Genomic DNA, 21,565 nt, shown 5'->3' on the forward strand with positions numbered 1-21,565 from the left:
TGTTGTTCAGTTACATGAGTATTATTTCTGCTGACTGTAAAACAAGTCTTCGTGGTTGCTGCCACGGTTGGTATTGTAGCAATATTTTTGGTTTTGTTGCATCGATTGATTGGATATAGTTTATGACAGGGAAATATCAAAAGTACTCCAAATTTCTTTGGTACAAAATACAAAAGGTAAAACCTGAAAGCTTGTAGCAAAACAAATTCCCTGGATGTACGCATCCACAACCATCCTTCCTTTGATATTCCCCAAGTCTCTATACTTGGCTCCCTACCATTCCTGTTTTTTATCAATCACCTCCCCTCCCTCCTTAATAATAATTGGCCTCTGCTTCGTCTCCGATGGACTATACTCTCTTGTAATCCAACCTCGATACTTTGATCCGTTGGTGCCCCGTTAACAAGCTGACACTAAATGTCAACAAATGCCAGTGGATACGCTCTTCGCTTAAACCCTGCTCAATATACTTTCCCTTCTCTTTTGGGGGACAATCTCTTTCACTACTGACTACCTTGCAAAACCTGGGTGTAATCTTAGATGACAAACTTCTTTTCAATTGCCACTTCCTTGACATCATCATTTGAGCTTCCAAAACGTCTGGTTTTATGACCTTGCTCCGGTTTTACCTCCATCCAGCCCTTCGTAACACTTCGTAACTCCCTTGTCAGAAATATTCCTAAATATTCCTGTGTAGTCTGGTCCCCCTTCTACAGCCGTGACACCTTGAAGTTCTACAACTTAAATTCACCCAGAACCTCTTTTTCAGAAAGAACCAACCTTCTCCGTGTGGATTATCCGTCACGACTTCACACCCTCAATCTATCTTCCCTGGAGCAATGTGGCATCTTCCTTGTCATGTGTACCCTTTTGAAACTGTAATGGCCTGATGGACACTGCCAACTCCGACATTGTTTTTCGCATCACCTAGTAATACACTTAGTGTGGACATTTTTGAAGTCCTCTTCAAGGAGCTCGACATCATCTTTCACTCCCCGACAATGACAGTATATCAGTCCTATAACGCCTTATGGCTTACGGGCGATATGACTCATTTGAAGTATAATAAACTGAACAATGAGGGAGGTACAAAATATACATCAAAGTTAACTGATGTCAACCATTTGAATGGATCTTAACAACAAAAACCGAAAAAGTGATAAATTTCCAGGCTCAAATCCGCCAGCACCTAAGTGGAACTTAGCGAATATACTATGTTTTGTGCCGCTTCTTTTCTGTGAATCCACTGTTTATCTGGTATAAGAAAAAAAAATTAAAGGAAAAATGATTTGATGTACTCCAAAGTGCCGTTTGTAATTCCGGAAGTAAAAGTAACCTGCCACATAGTTGCACTCTGTATGCTGCAGGTCTCGCCGTTCCCTTTATTCTTAAGGTGGCAGTTTTAACAGAGCCATGACATCCATCAGCAAGGATAATTCGTTTGTGGCTTTTCTCTTAAGTTTATAGATCAGCCTGAGTTTTACCACGGCTTGATAGAGCAAGTATACCTAATATCTCATGTGAGGTTTCAATCTATATACTTATTTTAGTTGCAGCATTAATTTTGCCTTTTTTTACCACATGTTTCAAACGGTTTGTACCAGTTGTGCATTGTATCTAGTATCATTTCTAGATACTTGGATTTATTTGATAGCTGAAGCCATTTCCAAAAAATACATGGAGATTCGAATTTGTCCAGTTTTCTCCTTTTGATACAGACGAAGAGGCTGGTCGTTCACAAGTGCAGAACTTGCTGAATAAGCTAGAAAAGCGTTCTCCCATAATGACTAGACTTATGTTATCAGCATATCCCTCTTTTCAAAGAAATTGCAATATCGGCTAGGTTTTGTGTTATTACGCATATCTTGTTACAAGCGCCAAATTCTCTAAGACTAACACTAGTGATTTTTATTACTGACGCGAAAAAAGTTGTAACATTAAAGGATCGGACCTATAATACTTTCGAGAATTAGTTCGTAAACAGACAGGCAATGAATTAGACTTTTAGACTTGATGGTCCGGCAGCGTGGTTAATCATCGAAAGGGGAGAATTGTGCTCTTCACCGACTATTTAGTCTTGAAAGAGATTGGCTTTAGAGGTGTTTTTGGCCAATCTAGGTGAAGATATACACCATTCTATTCTATCCTTATCAGTACCAAAAAACAACATCACGTCAAGTCAGCTAGTGAGGAATTGCCACCGGATAATATTTATACTACCTCGACTGGAGGCAATTTTCTTGATACCAAGGCCAAGGTCTATGATAGCATAGCTAGGGTAAAGCTTTACACGGCCATTAGAGAATTCGGTATCCCGACGAAACTAATAACACTGACTAGGCTGACCCTGACCAATGTGCGAGGCCAGATAAAAGCAGCAGGATCACTCTCAAGACCATTCGACATCAACAACGGTCTACGACAAGGAGATGCCCTATCATGCGTCCTCTTTAAGTCTCTTGGAGAAAATGATCTGTGATGCCGAGGTAAATGCAAGAGGTACGGTCCTCTTTAAGTCCACCCAACTACTGGCCTATGCTGACGACATTGATATCATGGGAACAACGACCCGAGACATACAAACTGCCTTCATCCAGATCGTGCAGGCGGCAATTGAGGCGAGATCTTGGGCTGCACACCAATGAAGGCAAGACAAAGTATATGGTGGCAACGTCAGCACCAAAAACCAACCAACCAGCAACTTCAAATTACACTAATCAAACCGGAAGAATAAAGATAGGAGATTGCAACTTTGAGACCGTTGATAATTTCTCCTATCTAGGGTCGAAAATCACAACCGATAACGGCTATGATGTTGAAATCCGGGCACGGTTGTTGGCAATAAACAGAGCCTATTTCAGTTTACAAAAACTGTTCCGCTCGAAACATCTCACCGTAGAGTCAAAGCTCTTACTGTACAAGATGATCTTGCCAGTCCTCATGTATTCCTCGGAAACTAGGGTTCTTAGCGAGAAAAATTGCGAACCCTTGGCCGCGTTCGAGAGAAAAATCCTCCGAAGAATTTTTGGCCCCTTACATGAGGATGATTCCATAGCCTACATAACGACGAAATCTATGAGCGATACCATGACCGTCCGGTTGTGGATAAAATCCGGCTCAATAGGTTACGGTGGGCGGGTCACTTAATCCGTATGGATGAAGATGATCCCACCTGGAAAGTCTATAAGGGCAATATCTATGGTAGGAAAGAAAGACGAGGCAGACCCTGCCTGAGATGAAGCGATGGCGTAGGTCAGGACGCCGGACAGCTTTTAGGGATATGGTATTGGTGGACCTCAGCGCAAAACCGGGATGTATGGAGTTCCTTATTAAGGCAGGCTTAGACCGGATACCGGTTGTTGCGCCGTTGATGATGATGATAAACAGTAGACCATTCCTGGGTAGAAGCCAGGTTCCCCTTAAACAAACTTTCGTTACCAGCCTACGTTCATTAGTTCTCGTAATATTCTAGGTCAAGCAAATCATGATTGAAACAAAGTTGACCCCATTCCTTCGAACTTTTGCATACTTAGATTATGTGTTTGATTCTGTATATTCTATTCCTTATAAAATTTTCGTTTAGGGTTGTTTGTGCCATGTTTTGTTCTATTAAAGGAAACCCCTATTGTCGGCGGCTGTTTTGTTAGATAGCACTCTCCCGCTCCTTATGAAGGTTCAAAATCAGGTGCATCTACTGGTTCACAAAACGCTTCTAAAGTATATCTTATTATCTACTACTAAATAAATTGTTAGTTAAGACTTTTCTAGAGAAAGCCATATTTTTAAATGTGCATTGTTTCTTTACTTGCAGATATTTGGACTATCCAAGATTCCCATGTGCAGGTGGTGACATTCATACGACTTGAGACAGCATTGTTCGATTCCCTTGAAGTCAACGCTCTCATCTGGAAAAATCGCATCGTATATTTTCCGATACGCTGCTGATAAGCAAAAATGTGCTCGTCTGTTATAAATCAATGGTTATTAAGATTTCAAATGCACATTAACACGAGAAGCGATACTAACGAAAAAACTAAATCAACCTAAAGTAAACCTGGAAATCTACAAAACTAAAATTAAAATTCATAAAAATAATTCTTAAACGAAAAGATCTCCTTCATAATATATTAGAAAAATTAAATGTTAAAACATATGCCTACTGGCCCCACGTCCGGTCAGCAACGTCCATCGACGCGGGGCCTTGCTCACAATAGGCCAGCGCAGCCTTTAAATGTCTCCACATTATCGACGGCTACAACAACAACATCATGTAACGGTCAAGGTCCAGGACCACCGAAACTCATAGCGAATGGAGGACCACGTTTATCGTCTGTATTAAATACAACACCTATAACGCCCATTCATTCGCCCAGTAGTAATAACAACAATAATAATAGTACGAATAATAACAATAGCAATAGCAATAATGTTAATAGTAACAATAACAATAATATTAACTTGACTAGCAGTAACGCGCTTAATACCAAACACCGTGTTGGAGCACGAGAAGCTTTAACAAGTCTTGGACTATTATGTTTAGGTGAGTATTTGGTTATCCAAATTAAACATTTGTAGAAAAATTGCATCTAAAGTGTCGTTATTAGCAAATGATTTCCCACATTTATTATTATACCATTTGATTTGCTAACAAATATCTTTTTTAAGGTTTTGTGTAAACACAAAACCTTATTAAAATCGGTTTACTGTTTGTCTGTCTGTGGGGTATCAAATTAAAGGTCTCGGTTAGTGCTTTTCGAAGGCCGCCATTCTCTGAATCTACTTAAGGGGGTCATCCCGTATGAAGCCCGTTTGTTTTTGGGTTTTTATAGAATTTTTTTTGTGAAAAACTGGATAAAGATACAAATACACCATGTATTTATTAATATCTTAAGCATGCGTAATAAGCCCACCAGCGTAGTTCATTATTGAAATACAGAGCCATTTATACACCCATCTTCAAAAAAAAGGTGTTTTTCTGCTGCCACGCTAGGGTGTGCTGCGATCATATTAAAGAAAAAAAATAAACGGCATTTTAACGTGCAGTCAACTACAGTCCGCAAACTAGGATTGTTAAAAAATATTAAAAGCTAAATTTTTGGTGCCGTGTTAGACTTTTTTTTTGTGAATTTTGTTGTTTTTTTAAGGCTTCTTTAATGAATAAAAAAAATAACTACTGAATTTATCGCAATTATCCTAGTTTGCGGACCGTAGATATATGTACTGAATAAGTCGTGGAAATTTCAAAGAATTTCGTTGGATAGATTTTGGGCTATGGTGGCAGGCGATTTTCAGCATGCAGTTTCGAGAAAAATGCATTTAAAAAGAAGAATGCGATTTTTAGCCATAAAACTGACTTTTAATCTGCTACACCTAGTCCATAAACCTTAGGTTTCCTCAAGGAACACATGTACAGCTTTGGCTTCAATTCTAGTCCTTTTAACGAAGTCATTCGAATGTCATTCGGACCGATGAATACGCGCTTCATTACGGCGATCGACATAAATCTAGCATGCGACTTATCACGTGTTTAACATTATAATTTCCGAACGACTCCGAATATCACTTCGCCCATATATTCTGCACTATATCTAAATACAATTGATGCCAAAAAAAAAATTCGATTCCGCGGATCCGACACATGGGATGACCCTCTTAAGTTCATCGTAGAATCACGCAATTTAGGCTACAGTATAGAGCATTATCCTACCTCCTAATTTGGTGACAATCGCAATATTACTCATCAACGGCGCAACAACCGGTATTCGGTCTAGGCCTGACTTAATAAGGAACTCCAGACATCCCGGTTTTGCGCCGAAGTCCACCAATTCCGAATCCCTAAAAGCTGTCTGTCGTCCTGACCTACGCCATCGCTCCATCTTAGGCAGAGTCTGCCTCGTCTTCTTTTTCTACCATAGATATTGCCCTTATAGACTTTCCGGGTGGGATCATCCTCATCCATACGGATTAAGTGACCCGCCCACCGTAACCTATTGAGCCGGATTTTATCCACAACCGGACGGTCATGGTATCGCTCATAGATTTCGTCATTGTGTAGGCTACGGAATCGTCCATCCTCATGTAGGGGGCCTCGGAGGATTCTTCTCTCAAACGCGGCGAAGAGTTCGCAATTTTTCTTGCTAAGAACCCAAGTTTCCGAGGAATACATGAGGACTGGCAAGATCATAGTCTTGTATAGTAAGAGCTGTGACTCTATGGTGAGACGTTTCGAGCGGAACAGTCTTTGTAAGCTGAAATAGGCTCTGTTGGCTGAGAACAACCGTGCGCGGATTTCATCATCGTAGCTGTTATCGGTTGTGATTTTCGACCCTGGATAAGAGAAATTGTCAACGGTCTCAAAGTTGTATTCTCCTATCCTTATTCTACTTCGTGTTTGACCAGTGCGGTTTGATGTTGTTGGTTGATTCGTCTTCGGTGCTGATGTTGCCACCATATATTTTGTCTTGCTTTCATTGATGTGCAGCCCAAGATCTCGCGCCGCCTGCTCGATCTGGGTGAAGGCAGTTTGTACGTCTCGGGTGGTTCTTCTCATGATGTCGATATCGTCAGCATATGCCAGAAGTTGGGTGGACTTGAAGAGGATCGTACCTCTTGCATTTACCTCAGCATCACGGATCACTTTCTCCAGGGTCAGGTTAAAGAGGACGCATGATAGCGCATCCCCTTGTCGTAGGCCGTTGTTGATGTCGAATGGTCTTGAGAGTGATCCTGTTGCTTTTATCTGGCCTCGCACATTGGTCAGGGTCAGCCTAGTCAGTCGTCAACTTCGTCGGGATACCGAATTTTCGCGTGGCCCTGTACAGTTTTACCCTGGCTATGCTATCATAGGCGGCTTTAAAGTCGATGAAGAGATGATGCAACTGTTGTCCATATTCCAACAGTTTTTCCGTCGCTTGCCGCACAGAGAAAATCTGGTCTGTTGCTGATTTGCTTGGAGTGAAGCCTCTTTGGTATGGACCAATGATGTTCTGGGCGTATGGGGCTATCCGGCCTAGCAAAATAACGGAGAATATCTTATAGATGGTACTCAACAACGTGATACCTCTATAATTGCTGTACTGTGTGATATCTCCCTTTTTATGTATGACACAGATAATGCCTCGTTGCCAATCGTCAGGCATTGATTCGCTGTCCCATACCTTGAGCACAAGTTACTACCTATTACTAACAAAGTTATAATAGGTCAAAGCTGTCGCTTCTGTGCAAATTCAAGACTTTGAATGTCAATATCACTTGAAAGTCGATATTTTCACATAATATATGCATATATTACGTGCTACGCACTAATGGGACAAATGCACACTCAAATCTCTTTATAAAAGAAATACCCAAAACCTTTCATACCTGAAGCGTCTAGCTTGTTAATTTCATGCTCATGATGTCTTAAAATTTCTGAAGATATCAGTTCAAGATCTAAAGCTCTAGCTTTTCGGTCTTGCAAATTTATAGAAACTGTTATGCTCCTTTATGTAAATTTGCAAATGTTTAAAAACAACAAAATTTATAGTGTTTGCTATAAAAACTCTATTAAAAATTCAAGTCCCAAAGAAAAGAATTCCTACAGCGACCCACCGTTAACCTTTCTTTCATAAAACCGTTTTTATTGCCAAGTCATCTGATCCCTATTGACTCTAATAAAAAATATCTACTAGGTTGCGGCGTGCCAACCGTTACACTTGAAGAGATACACACGGTAGTAGAACAGCAGGTCGGCCGGCTGGTCTAATACCGGTCAGATGGGCAACAAACCTTGGCACGTGCCTTAAGATACATATTTTGAGGATATCTTAACATATTTTTCGATCCAAAGTAATGATTTTTTTCAAATATCTGCTATATCACGTTTTTTTCCTCTTTTTCAGTTTCCCTCCTCCTCGCCTTGCTCTCCCTAATCTTTCTGTTGAAAATATCACCTGGAGGACGTGAATTGCCGCCGCCACCACCAGGACCTACTTCCGCCGATGACTACATCATTGTGTACGACGTAACCCTCGCCTTATGTGCTCTGTCGCTATCATTGAACCTGTGCTGTTTACTTGTTTGCGCGATTCAATTTCTTTTTGCGGTGAAATTAGTTCGAGCACCTGCGACTTCTGGAAGGTAAGTTCTATTTAACATGGGACCTGCACATGTTTTAAGTCGTTTGAATGATATTTTGACTTCCTTGGTATCATGTTTTTCGAGAAAATTATCAACGGAAAGGAATTCCGTTACGAGTATTAAAGGGGTAATTTAGAAGCCTTCCCTTTTAGTCTATTTTCGACAGGATGATCATCGGAAGGACGGTCGGTTCTCTAAGGGAAGATTGTTGCGGATAGAATAATCTATTGAACCAGCTGCTTAAAGATACACTTCTGTATGATTGATTGCTTCTATAATACTTCCTCATGCCTACTATTCGGCGCCGGTCATGGTGGTATCTAAGGAGATGTCGCATTCGTTTAAGTATCTGAGCTAATGAAGACAATGTCCACAAATCCGGCCTTAAGTTTAGAAATAGCGTTTTGTTCTATGCTTCTGCCCTCGCAAATACAAGTTGAATCTTACATCTTAGTACTCAGCCTAATTTCCATTCCCTAACTTGGACGCACGGGAATTTGCATCTCAAACCAGCACAAAAGCATATTTCCGGCCGGTTCTTTCATTCATTCCTTATTTCTTTCCACGTAGCCCAAAAAATAATAATAACATAGGAGCGAAAAGCGAAGCCACCTACTTTCCAACAAAATGCTGGGGTTAGAGGGCAGACATAATCTACACAAAGTCGTTCAAGATACTCCACATAAGATCGTTGGTTAGGCACTCATGTGGAACATACATAACAGCAGGCCCGAGGTGTTCTTTTATAAATGCGTATCTTTTGTATTTTTTCAGGTTAATTTTTTTGTTGAGTGTTTTTTCGTGCCTTCGACGGCTAGTGGCATGCTTCAGAGACACTGAATGAAGACAAAAATTCTGAAGAATGCAAAAAGACAAGTCATTTGAACTTTTATGGAAACACATAATGTAGTGGGCAAGGTAAAAGTCGTGCAAGAAGGTGCCATAGCTGGTGCTTGATTCTGCACTTATGACTGGAAACACATTTAGATAGTACACACCTTGCTGGTTAGTGGAAACCGTTAAGAATGAAAATTGATTTAACTTGGGGTAATTTCGAACTCTGCTTTTTCGAAATCTTGTTTAGAGCATGCAATGAGCATAAGAACAATTATTTATCAAATAACCGTTTTCAACTGATTTGTGTTTTAGTTTATTAGGTTTGGTACGTTTTATGTTTATGTTTTCAAAGTATGTATCTTTATAATTGCACTTGAGCTCATCTGGGGATAAACTGGGAAAGAAGGAAATTATAACTACACCAGCTCGTTAAAGTGTGGATACATTGATTGGTTTTGCCTACAAAAGAACTGCATTGATTGAGTAATCGATGATTGTTTTTTGTTAGTTTGGATGTTTGCATAATTGAAGTTGTTCCGATGAATTTTCTTTGATTTTATTGGTATTTTGTAATTTGTTATAGCTACACGGTCATTTCACGATTTTCCAACATTAGGCCTTTAGGTAGCTTATCGAATAATGTTTTCCAGAGTTTCCCTAATACAATAATTAGGGAACATCTCATTTACGGTATTCCATTTGATTGCTATTTTATCACAAACATATAATTTGTTACTTATGATGAATTAGTTATACATAGTGGTGGTAAATATTTAGACAAAGGAATTATCAATTTTTTTTTCAAAATTTAGATGCATCTTTAGATAATGAACACACTTTTCAAGAGAAACATAATATATATCGGACTCTAGTAGTCATTAATGCTTCATATTGACAGCTGATTTCTCCTATCTAGAGTCGAAAATCACAACCGATAACAGCTACGATGATGAAATCCGGGCATGGTTGTTGGCAGCCCACAGAGCCTATTTCAGCTTACAAAAACTGTTTCGCTCGAAACGTCTCACCATAGGGTCAAAGCTCTTACTGTACAAGACAATGATCTTGCCAGTCCTCATGTATTCCTCGGAGACTTGGGTTCTTAGCAAGAAGAATTGTGAACTCTTGGCCGCGTTCGAAAGAAGAATTCTCCGAAAAATGAGGATGGACGATTCCGTAGCCTACATAACGACGAAATCTATGAGCGATACCATGACCGTCAGGTTGTGGATAAAATTCGGCATAATAGGTTACGGTGGGCGGGTCACTTAATCCGTATGGATGATCCCACCCGGATAGTCCATAAGGGAAATATCTATGGTAGAAGAAGGAGACGAGGCAGACTCTGCATGAGATGGAGCGATGGCGTAGGTCAGGACGTCAGAGGGACATTGAATTGGTGGACAGCTGATTGCGATTATATCAGAGATAATAGATGTCTGTCAATAATATACAGTGAATATTGCTTTAAGTTTTATGCAAAATATCGGTTTTTTAAGTTTTGTTTTACACAGTAATATAGCTACAATATAGAGCACGATCCTGCCAAGTTTGATAGAAATTGCACTATTACTAGCAAAATTATAATAGGTCAAATTTATCGCTCCTTTGCAAATTCAAGACTATGAGTGTCAATATCACCCGAAAGTGGATACTCTCACATAATATATGCATATATTACGTGCTATGCACAATCGAATATCTTCATATCCAGCAGCAGCATATCAGCGTCCATGTTCGGTTTCCCGACTTGTTTTATGTTAAAAATGACGAGTCTTATGGTAATTAGGCAGCATTTGCGGGAAATTTTACGTTTCTGTTTCAATTGGAAAGGAAGCTGCTTCAAAGGTACCTGAAACCTGGCGATTCCATTACGGGCAATCGGTATAGACCGCAAATGATTCGTTTGAGTCGAGAGTTACGAGAAAAAGTCCAGAATACGAGGAAAGGCACGACAAAATAATTCTTTTGCATGAAGACATTCGGCCTAATGTCGCAAATGTCGTGAGAAATCATTTTCAAACACTGAATGGGATATTTTACTGCATTCGCCAGACATTGCCTCTTCCGATTACTGACTTTTCCGACGAATACAGCACAATTTGGCAGCGACTACAAGTAAATTTTATTCCAACTAGGGAGTGACTCTGTGGGAAAATTGTAAGATCAAAAAAACAACCAGTGAACACAATACGACTCAATGTGGAGGTGATGCATATAACCCAACATACAACTGTCTAATCCTTACTTGTTCTATTAATCTGAAGTTAAAAAAATTCAAATTCGTTGTTTAGCTAAGTACCTAGCTAGACCCTTTAAAGGACTCTGCTCGAAGTCGAACACGAGTTTCTGTTCGGTCTCTCTTGCGATAGATTCACTTACACGCCATACTTGAGATCACCTACCCAAATATCGCAACAAAAGCCCACAGTAATTATAGAAAACCTACCCATCCTCATCATCATCATCAATGGCGCAACAACCGGTATCCAGTCTAGGCCTGCTTTAATAAGGAACTCCAGACATCCCCGTTTGACGCCGAGGTCCACCAATTCGATATCGCTAAAAGCTGTCTGGCGTCCTGACCTACGCCATTACTCCATCTCAGGCAGGGTCTGCTTCGTCTTCTTTTTCTATCATAGATATTTCCCTTATAGACTTTCCGGGCTGGATCATCCTCATTCATACGGATTAAGTGACCCGCCCATCGTAACCTATTGAGCCGGATTTTATCCACAACCGGACGGTCATGGTGTCGCTCATAGATTTCGTCATTATGTAGGCTAGGGAATCGTCCATCCTCATGTAGGGGGCCAAAAATTCTTCGGAGGATTCTTCTCTCGAACGCGGCGAAGAGTTCGCAATTTTTGTTGCTAAGAACCCAAGTTTGCGAGGAATACATGAGGACTGGTAAGATCATAGTCTTGTACAGTAAGAGCTTTGACCCTATGGTGAGACGTTCCGAGCGGAACAGTTTTTGTAAGCTGAAATAGGCTCTGTTTGCCGCCAACAACCTTGCGCGGATTTCATTATCGTAGCTGTTATCGGTTGTGATTTTCGACCCTGGATAGGAGAAATTATCAATGGTCTCAAAGTTGTAGTCTCCTGTTTGACCAGTGCGGTTTGATGTTGTTGACTGGTTCGTCTTCGGTGCTGACGTTACCACCATATATTTTGTCTTGCCTTCATTGATGTACAGCCCAAGATCTCGCACCGCCTGCTCGATCTGGATGAAGGCAGTTTGTACGTCTCGGGTGGTTCTTCCCATGATGTCGATATCGTCAGCATAGGCCAGTAGTTGGGTGGACTTGAAGAGGATCGTACCTCTTGAATTTACATCAGCATCACGGATCACTTTCTCGAGGGCCAGGTTAAAGAGGACGCATGATAGGGCATCCCCTTGCCATAGACCGTTGTTGATGTCGAATGGTCTTGAGAGTGATCCAGCTGCTTTTATCTGGCCTCGCACATTGGTCAGGGTCAGCCTAGTCAATCTTATTAATTTCGTCGGGATACCGAATTCTCTCATAGTCGTGCACAGTTTTACCTATGGCTATGCTATCATAGGCGGCTTCAAAGTCGATGAATAGATGATGCAACTATTGTCCATATTCCAACAGTTCTTACATCACTTGCCGCACAGAGAAAATCTGATCTGTTGCTGATTTGCCTGGAGTGAAGCCTCTTTGGTATGAAGTGCGAATTTGTAAGTAGGCAGAAATATTTCATTCACACCTGTATTGAGGTATTGACTCCCCTATAAAGTGAGGGATTTACAATTTGCTCAAAGCATTGCCTGCTTGCCATAAAAGGCGACTAAATGGGGCAGAAATTTATGAGCTAGCTCCCCAGAATGCCCTCTTTCCCAACTTCAATTGGTATTTCAACGGCATAGGCTGCACGGTGCGAAGAGAAATAATAATTCAGTGTAGGCCAGAAGATGCGATTGAGGATCTGTCAAGTTGGGCTGTGATAAAATCTTGCTCGGACTTGCGGTGGCGACGGTAATGACAATGGTCCGAAGTTTCCAGCTGTATAACTTCCATAACGTACAGATAATCAGATTGACCACATCGCAATCAGCATTAAATTTAGCAGTTTTCTTCTCATTTGTGAAACAAGAGGGACTCTTACATCGGCCTCGTGCGAGGTCATCCCATGGTGTTGTTTTCGTCCCCCTATTGCGCCGGAATCTTCTCGTAGGGGTCTCAACCTCTAGAGCGCAACACACTTTCGAGACTCGACTATCGTCGTGCCCTCGGCAGGGCTGACAATTCGCTGTTACCACCGTAAATTTGGAGACAAAACAACTAAATGTACCAGCGTATGCAACTTCAACTAAAAAAAATGAAGCTCGCTTGACGTCTCAGCGGCGGCTTCCCGCAGCGTACTATCACGTCACCTTACAGTTTTAGACCCTTTGAGCAGATGCTACTTTCTAGTTTATACGGGCGCGGAGGTATCGGTTCTCCCCGTGTCCGGTCCAAACACGCTAATAGCGCAAAACTTACAACTAACTGCCGCAAACTCCTCTCCAATTCGCACTTATGACTGCAAGCAGGTTCACGTCCACCTGCTGTTTCAGATTGTGCCAATCGTTTTCGTGGCAATTCGTTTTGGTGAATATCAGCACTCCCACTTTAGATGCAATTTTTTTGTGTCGCTACGGGCTATTGGTGGACCAACAAAATAAAACCCTAATAGACTTCGCAACTTCGTTGAAGTCTTCAGGCAAAATTTCCACCTGTGTCGATCTTCGCATTCGCGTATTTCTCCGAAAATGCCGCTACATCACTACTGAAAGTAGTTTCTCCCAACTACCGGCTTCCAATCGTCCCAAAGGTGCGTCCCCTACCACCCCAGAAGCTGGTTGTTGCAAGGAATTAGTTCGAAGATTAAATGAAACACGGTATATGTAGACCTCCCAATAGCTGCTCTTCATCTCTAATCTGTCCCTAAGCCAGCGACGGCGAATGGAGGCTTTGCAGAGATTACAGTCGTCTAAATGCTCAAACAGTTCCTGACCGGTACCCTATTCGACTCATCCATGATTTCGCCCATTAATTGACAAGCTGCCGTCTTTTTTCGAAATTGGGGCCAACTAAGGCGTATCACTAAATCCCTGTAGCTCCTGAAGATATTCCGAAAACGGCCGTTTACACATTTTTCGGGCTCCTCGACTTCACCAGGATGACTTTCGGCCTATGCAATGCAGCGAACACTTTTCAGAGGTTCATTCACTCTATCCTACAAAACTTAAACTTCTGTTTCATCTACATGGATGATGCTTTGGTCGCCTCTTTTTTCGAAACTGAGCATTAGGGCTATTTCGAGTGCATTTTTCAACGTCTCCTTGAAGCCGGTCTTGTTTTAAACGTTGAAAAGTGCAAATTTCTACAAAAGCAGGAGACATTTTTCGGCTACCCCTGACAGAATTCAGCAAACTCAGGCAAGTTTAAAGCAATAAAAAACTTTCCACTGACAACCACCGTGAAGGATCTGCACAGCTTCTTGGGCATGCTAAGCTTCTACCGTCGTTTCCTGTCCAAGCCCGCTCACCATCAAGCGATTCTTAATGCTTACTTGTCTGAGTCTGAGACAAAAAACTCTCGCGAGGTTGCACGGAATGCAAAGGTCGCCCAGGCGTTTGAAATCATCAACAGTTGGTTGATGGTACGCTTCGGCCAGATTTGTCCCTAGTCACATTTGTCGATGATTCAGACACAGCGTATTCTCTCGGTCGACCAAGCACTTCCATACCATCCACCTCGACATCATTGGCCCTTTGCGAGGCTCGCACAGTTACAAGTATTGACAATCACCACCAGCGCGGTGGCCTGAAACAATATCTCTGACTGATATTATTGCACAATCATGTTACGAGGCCCTCTGTTGAGAATGGATTCCGCGATTTGGTATACCAAGCGTGATCATCACGGGCCAAGGAATCCAAGTTCAGTTTACTCTTTTCTCGGAGTTAGGCAAGCTCCTGGGTTTCAAAAGGCGCGGGACCATTGCATACCACTCGCAGCCAATGAGACGCTGGAACGATGGCATCAGACGTTAAAAACCGCCTTAATTACTCGCGACGAACCGTCGTGGTCGCAATGCTTGCCTTTCGCCCTCCTCGGCCTTTGCATAGTCCAGCGAGAGAAATTCACGGCCGACTCCAACGCGCTGCGTCTGCTCAGGCACGCGGTTTCAAAACTGCGGTTGACTCCACCTTCCCGGCATACGACACTGGAGGTCACCACCCCCAGGGGGGGGGGGGGTCCTCATTATGGTTGATGCTTCGCGAAAGCCGCTGCAAGCACCTTATGGGGGTCCCTTTAAAGTCTTAGAGTGAATGGAACGCTTGACGTCCGGGGCGGGCCCAAATCGATCTCCTTGCCAAACCTGAAACCATTTGTCGAACCGGAAGTCGCTCCAACAAAATGTTCGCAAATTGTCAGATTCGCTCAGCAACATCATTATAGAAATCGCATCTCGGGTTCCTCCGCTGGATCCGCGCGGTTCCAGCTGGAAACGAAGTGATGTGGTGGCGCAGCGGAGACACGAACACACCCCTGTCGATGCAATGAACTACCATCAACAAACCTTACCGCCTACCACGAGGCCGGTGCGGTACTTTCTCTTCTTACCGTAATCGCCGCAAGGTGCAGGCATATTTCCAAACCAAATCAGTTGATGTGTTTTCGTTATCGGCGCTTTGTTTTTGTAGAACCTGAATAAACCATATAAAAGCTAGGAAAATTCAGTTCACATGAAAGTGACGTGCACAGTTACATCACCTCCATCAGCTGTTTTTAAGTTATGAAGGTCACTGAGCCATAACTGAAATTTTGTAAATACATCTTATGCACCCATTTTTTCACCTTGCACTATATGTATCAGAATTTTATAAACTAATATATACTAGCCCAACTAAAAACACGTAGCCACATTTTATTATATGTACATACATATATCATTTGCAAAGGAGAAGTTCAGTTTAATCATTGAGACCAATAAATTCCCGTGGTTAAGAATGGAAAGCAGGTGATACATGAGACAAATAATACGATTATGTGCGCCTACCTTTGTATGTTGGGACCGTCGCTAATGCTTCTTAACTGTATTAAATTTCACCTGAATTTGTTGTTAATTCCCCATCCAACTTCTGTTACTACAGAATTTAATGCGGTTATGCTGCAGGACACTGTGGTTTCTATTTGTTCTTGATATTTACAAACTTTTTTAATCCCATAATCATTACAAAAGAATAAGGGAAAAAAATTTGTTATTTGGATATGCAACATTTTGATACTGGGAGTTCTGGCAAGACAACATTTTTTGTAGGTTTTCTTCGTGAATGTTGTATCTGATGTTATTGAAAAATATTTTGTTGGGCATTATAATTTTTATTATTCTTAAGGACTTTGATTATCTTAGCCAGGATAGGTTCGCCTGAAAGTATAGCAACGCGTCTGATGCATCAAGAATATATTATTAACGAACAAATTAAACAACCGATTTTTCTCAAAGAAGTTTTGTTACCATAGAGTGAACTAAAGATGAGAGATTTAAAAAAAAGCTAAAGTAATTACAGTCCTATCAACCCTAAAACAGAATTCATCAGCCAAATGACTTCACATTATATATCTTCACACCGGTTGAAGATGAATAGATTACCCTGATGGATTAAATAACACAATAAACATAGAATCATATTGCTTTTGGGGAATTCTTCATACTGCAGTTTTTGAAAGTTAGGTGTCCCTTCTTCCCATTTGAAGATCTTCTGTTCCTTTCTTTAGGGGGCTTCATTCCGAGTCATTGTCACCGTTTCTGCCTTCCAATATTATAATCAGCATAAGCGGAGAGAGCGTATCACCTTCACTGAAAGGACTGACATTTGTTCTTCTCATTGTTCCCTACAAAATATTGAAACAATCCTCCAATTGTTCCAGAATGAAAATGTGGTAATTATACATACCTCAAACAATGAAATTTCTCGATCCAACATGAAACCATTTGAAATCTTTGTAAGTGTAATAAATGAATATATTGAGTTGCGTTCATTGTTGGCTTCTCACGGCGGTTGTCTAATATTTTACTAGATTTCAAATTGATTAACGTTTAACTGATTATAGGTTACATACGATTTAGATCGAGGACGAAGTTTTTTAAACAATAATTCCCACCGAAAAAAGCCGAATCATTACCTATCCAGTGGTATTTTCATGAATGTTTGCGCTTGTCACGCTCCTGTTGGCAGGCTTACCTGATGCTTTATGAGTGAACAGAAGGGAGGGGGAATTAAAAAAAATACCCCAAATGGCGGTTTCGGCCAGCACCACGGGAAGCTTACCTAACCCGTATAGATGATTTCTTATGTATGTTTTCCGATCATACATGATACTAACCCCGAAGTAAATGCCAAATTTTCCACGCATAAGTGATTGAAGAACGTTGAACATACGCAATGCTTTCGTTCTTGGCTCTACCCCTAAAGAAGAACTTGCACAATTCCAAACATTTTGACTGAGTGAACCATGATGAAAGGGAAGGCCTCTATTATTCTCAATGTTCAGTAAAAATAATAAATCTGAACTTTAATCGGGGATAAGTATGAATTTTAACTAGTGGCATCATCGGGGAGAAAGAGTAATTGATTCAAATACTTCACTGATCACTTTAACTCTTCTGTCGCAAATAGTTATGTCTTGTTTTTAGAACATGCATTCATTTCCAGAGATGAGCAAATTTAAAAATGGTATACAAAAGCCAAAATAATTCAGTAAGCAACATCTACATATTTAGAAGAATTTGAATTTTGACTTAAAGTTTCTATAAGTTCTCAATTAATAATAATCATTGGAATAACAATCCAATTCGATTTAGGCCTCCAAGCATGTTAGAGCACTTCAGGACCGTTATAGTACACAAGTGGACTACAGTATACTGTAGGAAGCAATGTTGCGCTATTACCCTGATTTGACTCAAGTTTTCATTCACGGGTGAGTCGACTGGTATCCGACATCCCGGTCATCCCCAGTCATGGTAAAATTTGAACCATGTTCTTCCGCTGCGACAGCGTACCGCTTTAACCACTAAGCCATCCGGACATCCAAGCTCAAAATCAAATGAACCATCATTACTATTGAACTATCTGCATCCATAAAATAACTCACTAAAGTTTGAAATTGTCAATTTTAAAGCCTCAGGTACATGTGATTACCCTTGAGTAGTTTTTGTAACCTGAAGGTGGTTGTAACTAGTCTGGCCCGTCCGTTTTCTGACACATAAATCTCCCATCTTTGGTCACTTGATGCAATGTATTCTCTCACAGCATGGTTGAGAAAATCTTTGCAAACTCTGTAAATTGCGTCACCTACGTTGCTAACAATTGCATTGTAGATTTTTTCCAAGTCAACATTTTTTAATCTGACGCAGGCCCCACTCAGCTTGGAGTCTAGACTATGGATAGCAGCCACTGATAAAGCCTGTGTCTTGTGAGCCTGCTCTTCACTCTTTGTTTTCAAAGATAAAGGACGCTACCCTGAAAGACGAGTACGCGATGGGAGTGTTAGTGTAGTCATTTAAGGGGCCTTTGACTGTACGCCTTTCCAAAAGCTTTGTGATGCTGCCAGAAAACAGGGTGTTGATGAAACTTTAATTAAGTGGATCTATGCTATGTTAACGCAAAGATTACTGTGTGCTGAAGTAGGTACTGATCGCTACCTAACAACAGAAGAAACGAAAGGTTGCCCACGGAGGTGTGCTACTGCCGCTTCTGTGAAGTAGGTTGATCGACTCACTACTATGCGAACTGCAAAATACACGCTTGTGCCTATTCGGTTGACATGGCTGTGCTAGTTGTTGGTCGGGATCTCGGAACGGTATGTAGAAATATATAACGGGCCGTTGATCTGATTAACAGTTGGTGGAGGAAACTGAATGGTCTTTGCCTGTCAAAGATGAGGGTTCAACTCTCCGAAAAAGTGAAATATCTGGGCGTCATTCTAGACAAGAAGCTTTTTCAAACATACATGCTCACAGCTTACGGGTTGTGCACCAAACCTTTGTCTCGACATGGGAACTTAGTCTTCAGGTAGTAATTAGGTAATATGTTGCTATCATTAAGCCGATGCTCGCTTATGTATGGTATATTAAGGTGAAACAAAAAAGTTTCCACTGTTAGCTAATCGCCTGCAAAGAAATGTGTGCATTACTGAATTTGCAGCCCTTGGATTTTTATATTCAAGGTGTTGCAACGAGAGCAGCTCATAGACTAATTTGCAGCAATTTGAAGCAACGGAAGGACATTAAGCAGTGCTTTGATCACTTCGAAAATCCTCCAGGAAGGTAGACACCGATTGAACTCTACTTCTAGATTCAATACGGTGGAACTACTGTGGGTACCAGGGGCGTGTAGAGGGAAAGGAAATCTCGGATGCCTTAGCATTGGCTAATGCTGCAAAAACTGGGAACATGTTCCCCTAATGGCAAGTGGCAGGCCTTAATGCTTCTAAACACACCAAATTTTCTTGTCAGAACCAAACAAACAAACTTCAAAGTTTATCCTGTCGAAAAGCAAGAAGACCTGCAGAAGTTTTGTGGGCATTCTGACTGGTCATGATTCACTAACTGGGCATATGTTCACAATAGTGTGTAGTCTGCTTGTAGAGGCATGAGACATCACAACTTTGGTGTTGATATGCTCCAGCTGTGGTGGGTAGCATTACATCAACTAAAGGAAACCTTTACATACAAAGCGAATCAGGGTATTCCGTTAGATGGAGGAATCGGGTATAATGTGCCACTAGGGTCGGGATCCTCACAGGCTTTGCCTCTCCCCCACGTCAAACATACACAGATAAAGCGCCTCCCCAAAATACGTCATAGGTTAAGGTCTTGTGCGTAATTGAACTGCACTGCTCTTTGAAAAAAAACACTGAATCAGTCAATCTTCAAAAGGCTTCGTCTAAGACTTATTATTTGGACTTCAGCACTGCAGGTATTGAAGTTCAAAGATATAAAACACTTCGCAAAGCATAACAATATAAGTGCAAATTCGCCAATCAATACCATGGTTTCCGAGTGCACTTGATCAAAGGAGAAAGTCGGGATTGCTTGCGGCTTCGACTTATCCAAATGGCATCATGGATTGATGCCATGCGACAATTGATTTGACCAACGTATCATGTTGACTATGATAGCAATTCACCCATAGTATAGGTTCGCACTGTAATATCAAGGATAGTGCTTACATTCGCTCGAGATTTGGTCCTCTCTGAAGGATTTCAATCAACTCAAATTTCCTAGAATCATGCACCGTTGAGGGAGCTTCTTGATCATTAGGATGGAATAATGAGAAAATCTAGTGAAGTCTTTTGAAATACTCACCAGGTTAGAGCGAAGAAAAAAAACACTGTAAATTAATAGTTAGAAAAAACCAGAAAATGTTGAAAAACTGAACGCAAATGTCCTCGTTATTATAAGGAATTTGCTTTTGGATTTCGCTTGCCTGAGTTCATATGTAACAGGCGGTCTCGCAATAGATCTTTGAAGCTCTTTCTAACTATAATCATTGACAACAAGCCATGGATGAATGATATTTCTAATACCAATTCACGATGTTCTCATGGAAGAAACATTTGCAGTATCAAGCAAGTTTCAACTGAATAAAGAAAAAGGTACATAAACGAGGAATCAGCAATACTGGCGGGCCTCTAGCCTTAGTTGCCCAGTTCAATCTGAAGAACTATGCGTTTTTCAGACTGACGTCTTCTGAAAGGGACTGCAACAATATTGCTATTGTCACCTCCTTTTGAGCACACATATATGACATTTATTCATTTTCCAAGAATCCACGGACAAACAAACTGAACCTGGATGCGAGGCATTTCTCCAGGAACGTCATAGACGTAGTATTGGATGAGGTGCCATAGGATGTGGTAGTGTCATTGGGTAATGAAGGAATTTCCAGTTTTTGTCAACGCCCCTGCCAGATATAATTAAGCACAAAAGTGATAAAAGTAGAGAGGTATCATTCTAATAAATATGCATATATATTATTCGTTTAGAAGAATAGAAAAGTGTAAACTTTTTGGGAATACCTGAAGGGAGCTTAACCTTATCTCAACGATGGCACAGGGAACAGCGACCAATATATATAGAGAAATTTTCCCTGATAAGCTTATAGTTGTACTCTTGCCACATATACGTCAAGATTCTAGCATCTGATAGCCAGGGACCTTTGTTCTTCCGCGTCCTAATCGCTACGACTACTTAACCCTTGGCACATTAACCACATCTTGACTTGGGGCTGGATTACTTTCAATCTTCCGGTTTCTCTCCATCCCAGGAGATATTGCCTACTTAGTTTCAACCGTGGCAAGGTTAATAGTCATCGACGGAGTCTAAATTCTTAAGCTAGTGGAAATACCCGAAAAGTTTCAATAATAATTCTAATTTAATTTTAAAAAATTAACGAAAATAATTCATACAAAGTCAAAGAGGACTTCGAAAGTTTTTCAGCACGAAAACCCTTTCAGCCTGTAATCTCAAAACTCCGTACTTGTAGAAATTTCGACAAGACAATTCAACAGAATTCCAACAGTTTGGC

General features: G+C 41.0%; 1 protein-coding gene across 4 annotated transcripts in view; it reads left to right on the top strand.

The window, feature by feature from the left end:
- LOC119655546 overlaps window positions 1-21,565 on the top strand; it is a 111,904-nt gene that overhangs the window by 86,791 nt on the left and 3,548 nt on the right. For all 4 annotated transcript variants that reach the window (XM_038061461.1, XM_038061463.1, XM_038061464.1 and 1 more), the window contains 2 exons: window positions 3,812-4,540; window positions 7,881-8,118. In XM_038061461.1, the coding sequence (XP_037917389.1) occupies window positions 4,141-4,540; window positions 7,881-8,118 (638 nt within the window). In that variant the 5' untranslated portion in view covers window positions 3,812-4,140. The remainder of the gene's footprint in view (window positions 1-3,811; window positions 4,541-7,880; window positions 8,119-21,565) is intronic.

Source organism: Hermetia illucens, chromosome 4 (assembly GCF_905115235.1).
Source record: "Hermetia illucens chromosome 4, iHerIll2.2.curated.20191125, whole genome shotgun sequence".
NCBI lineage: Eukaryota > Metazoa > Arthropoda > Insecta > Diptera > Stratiomyidae > Hermetia > Hermetia illucens.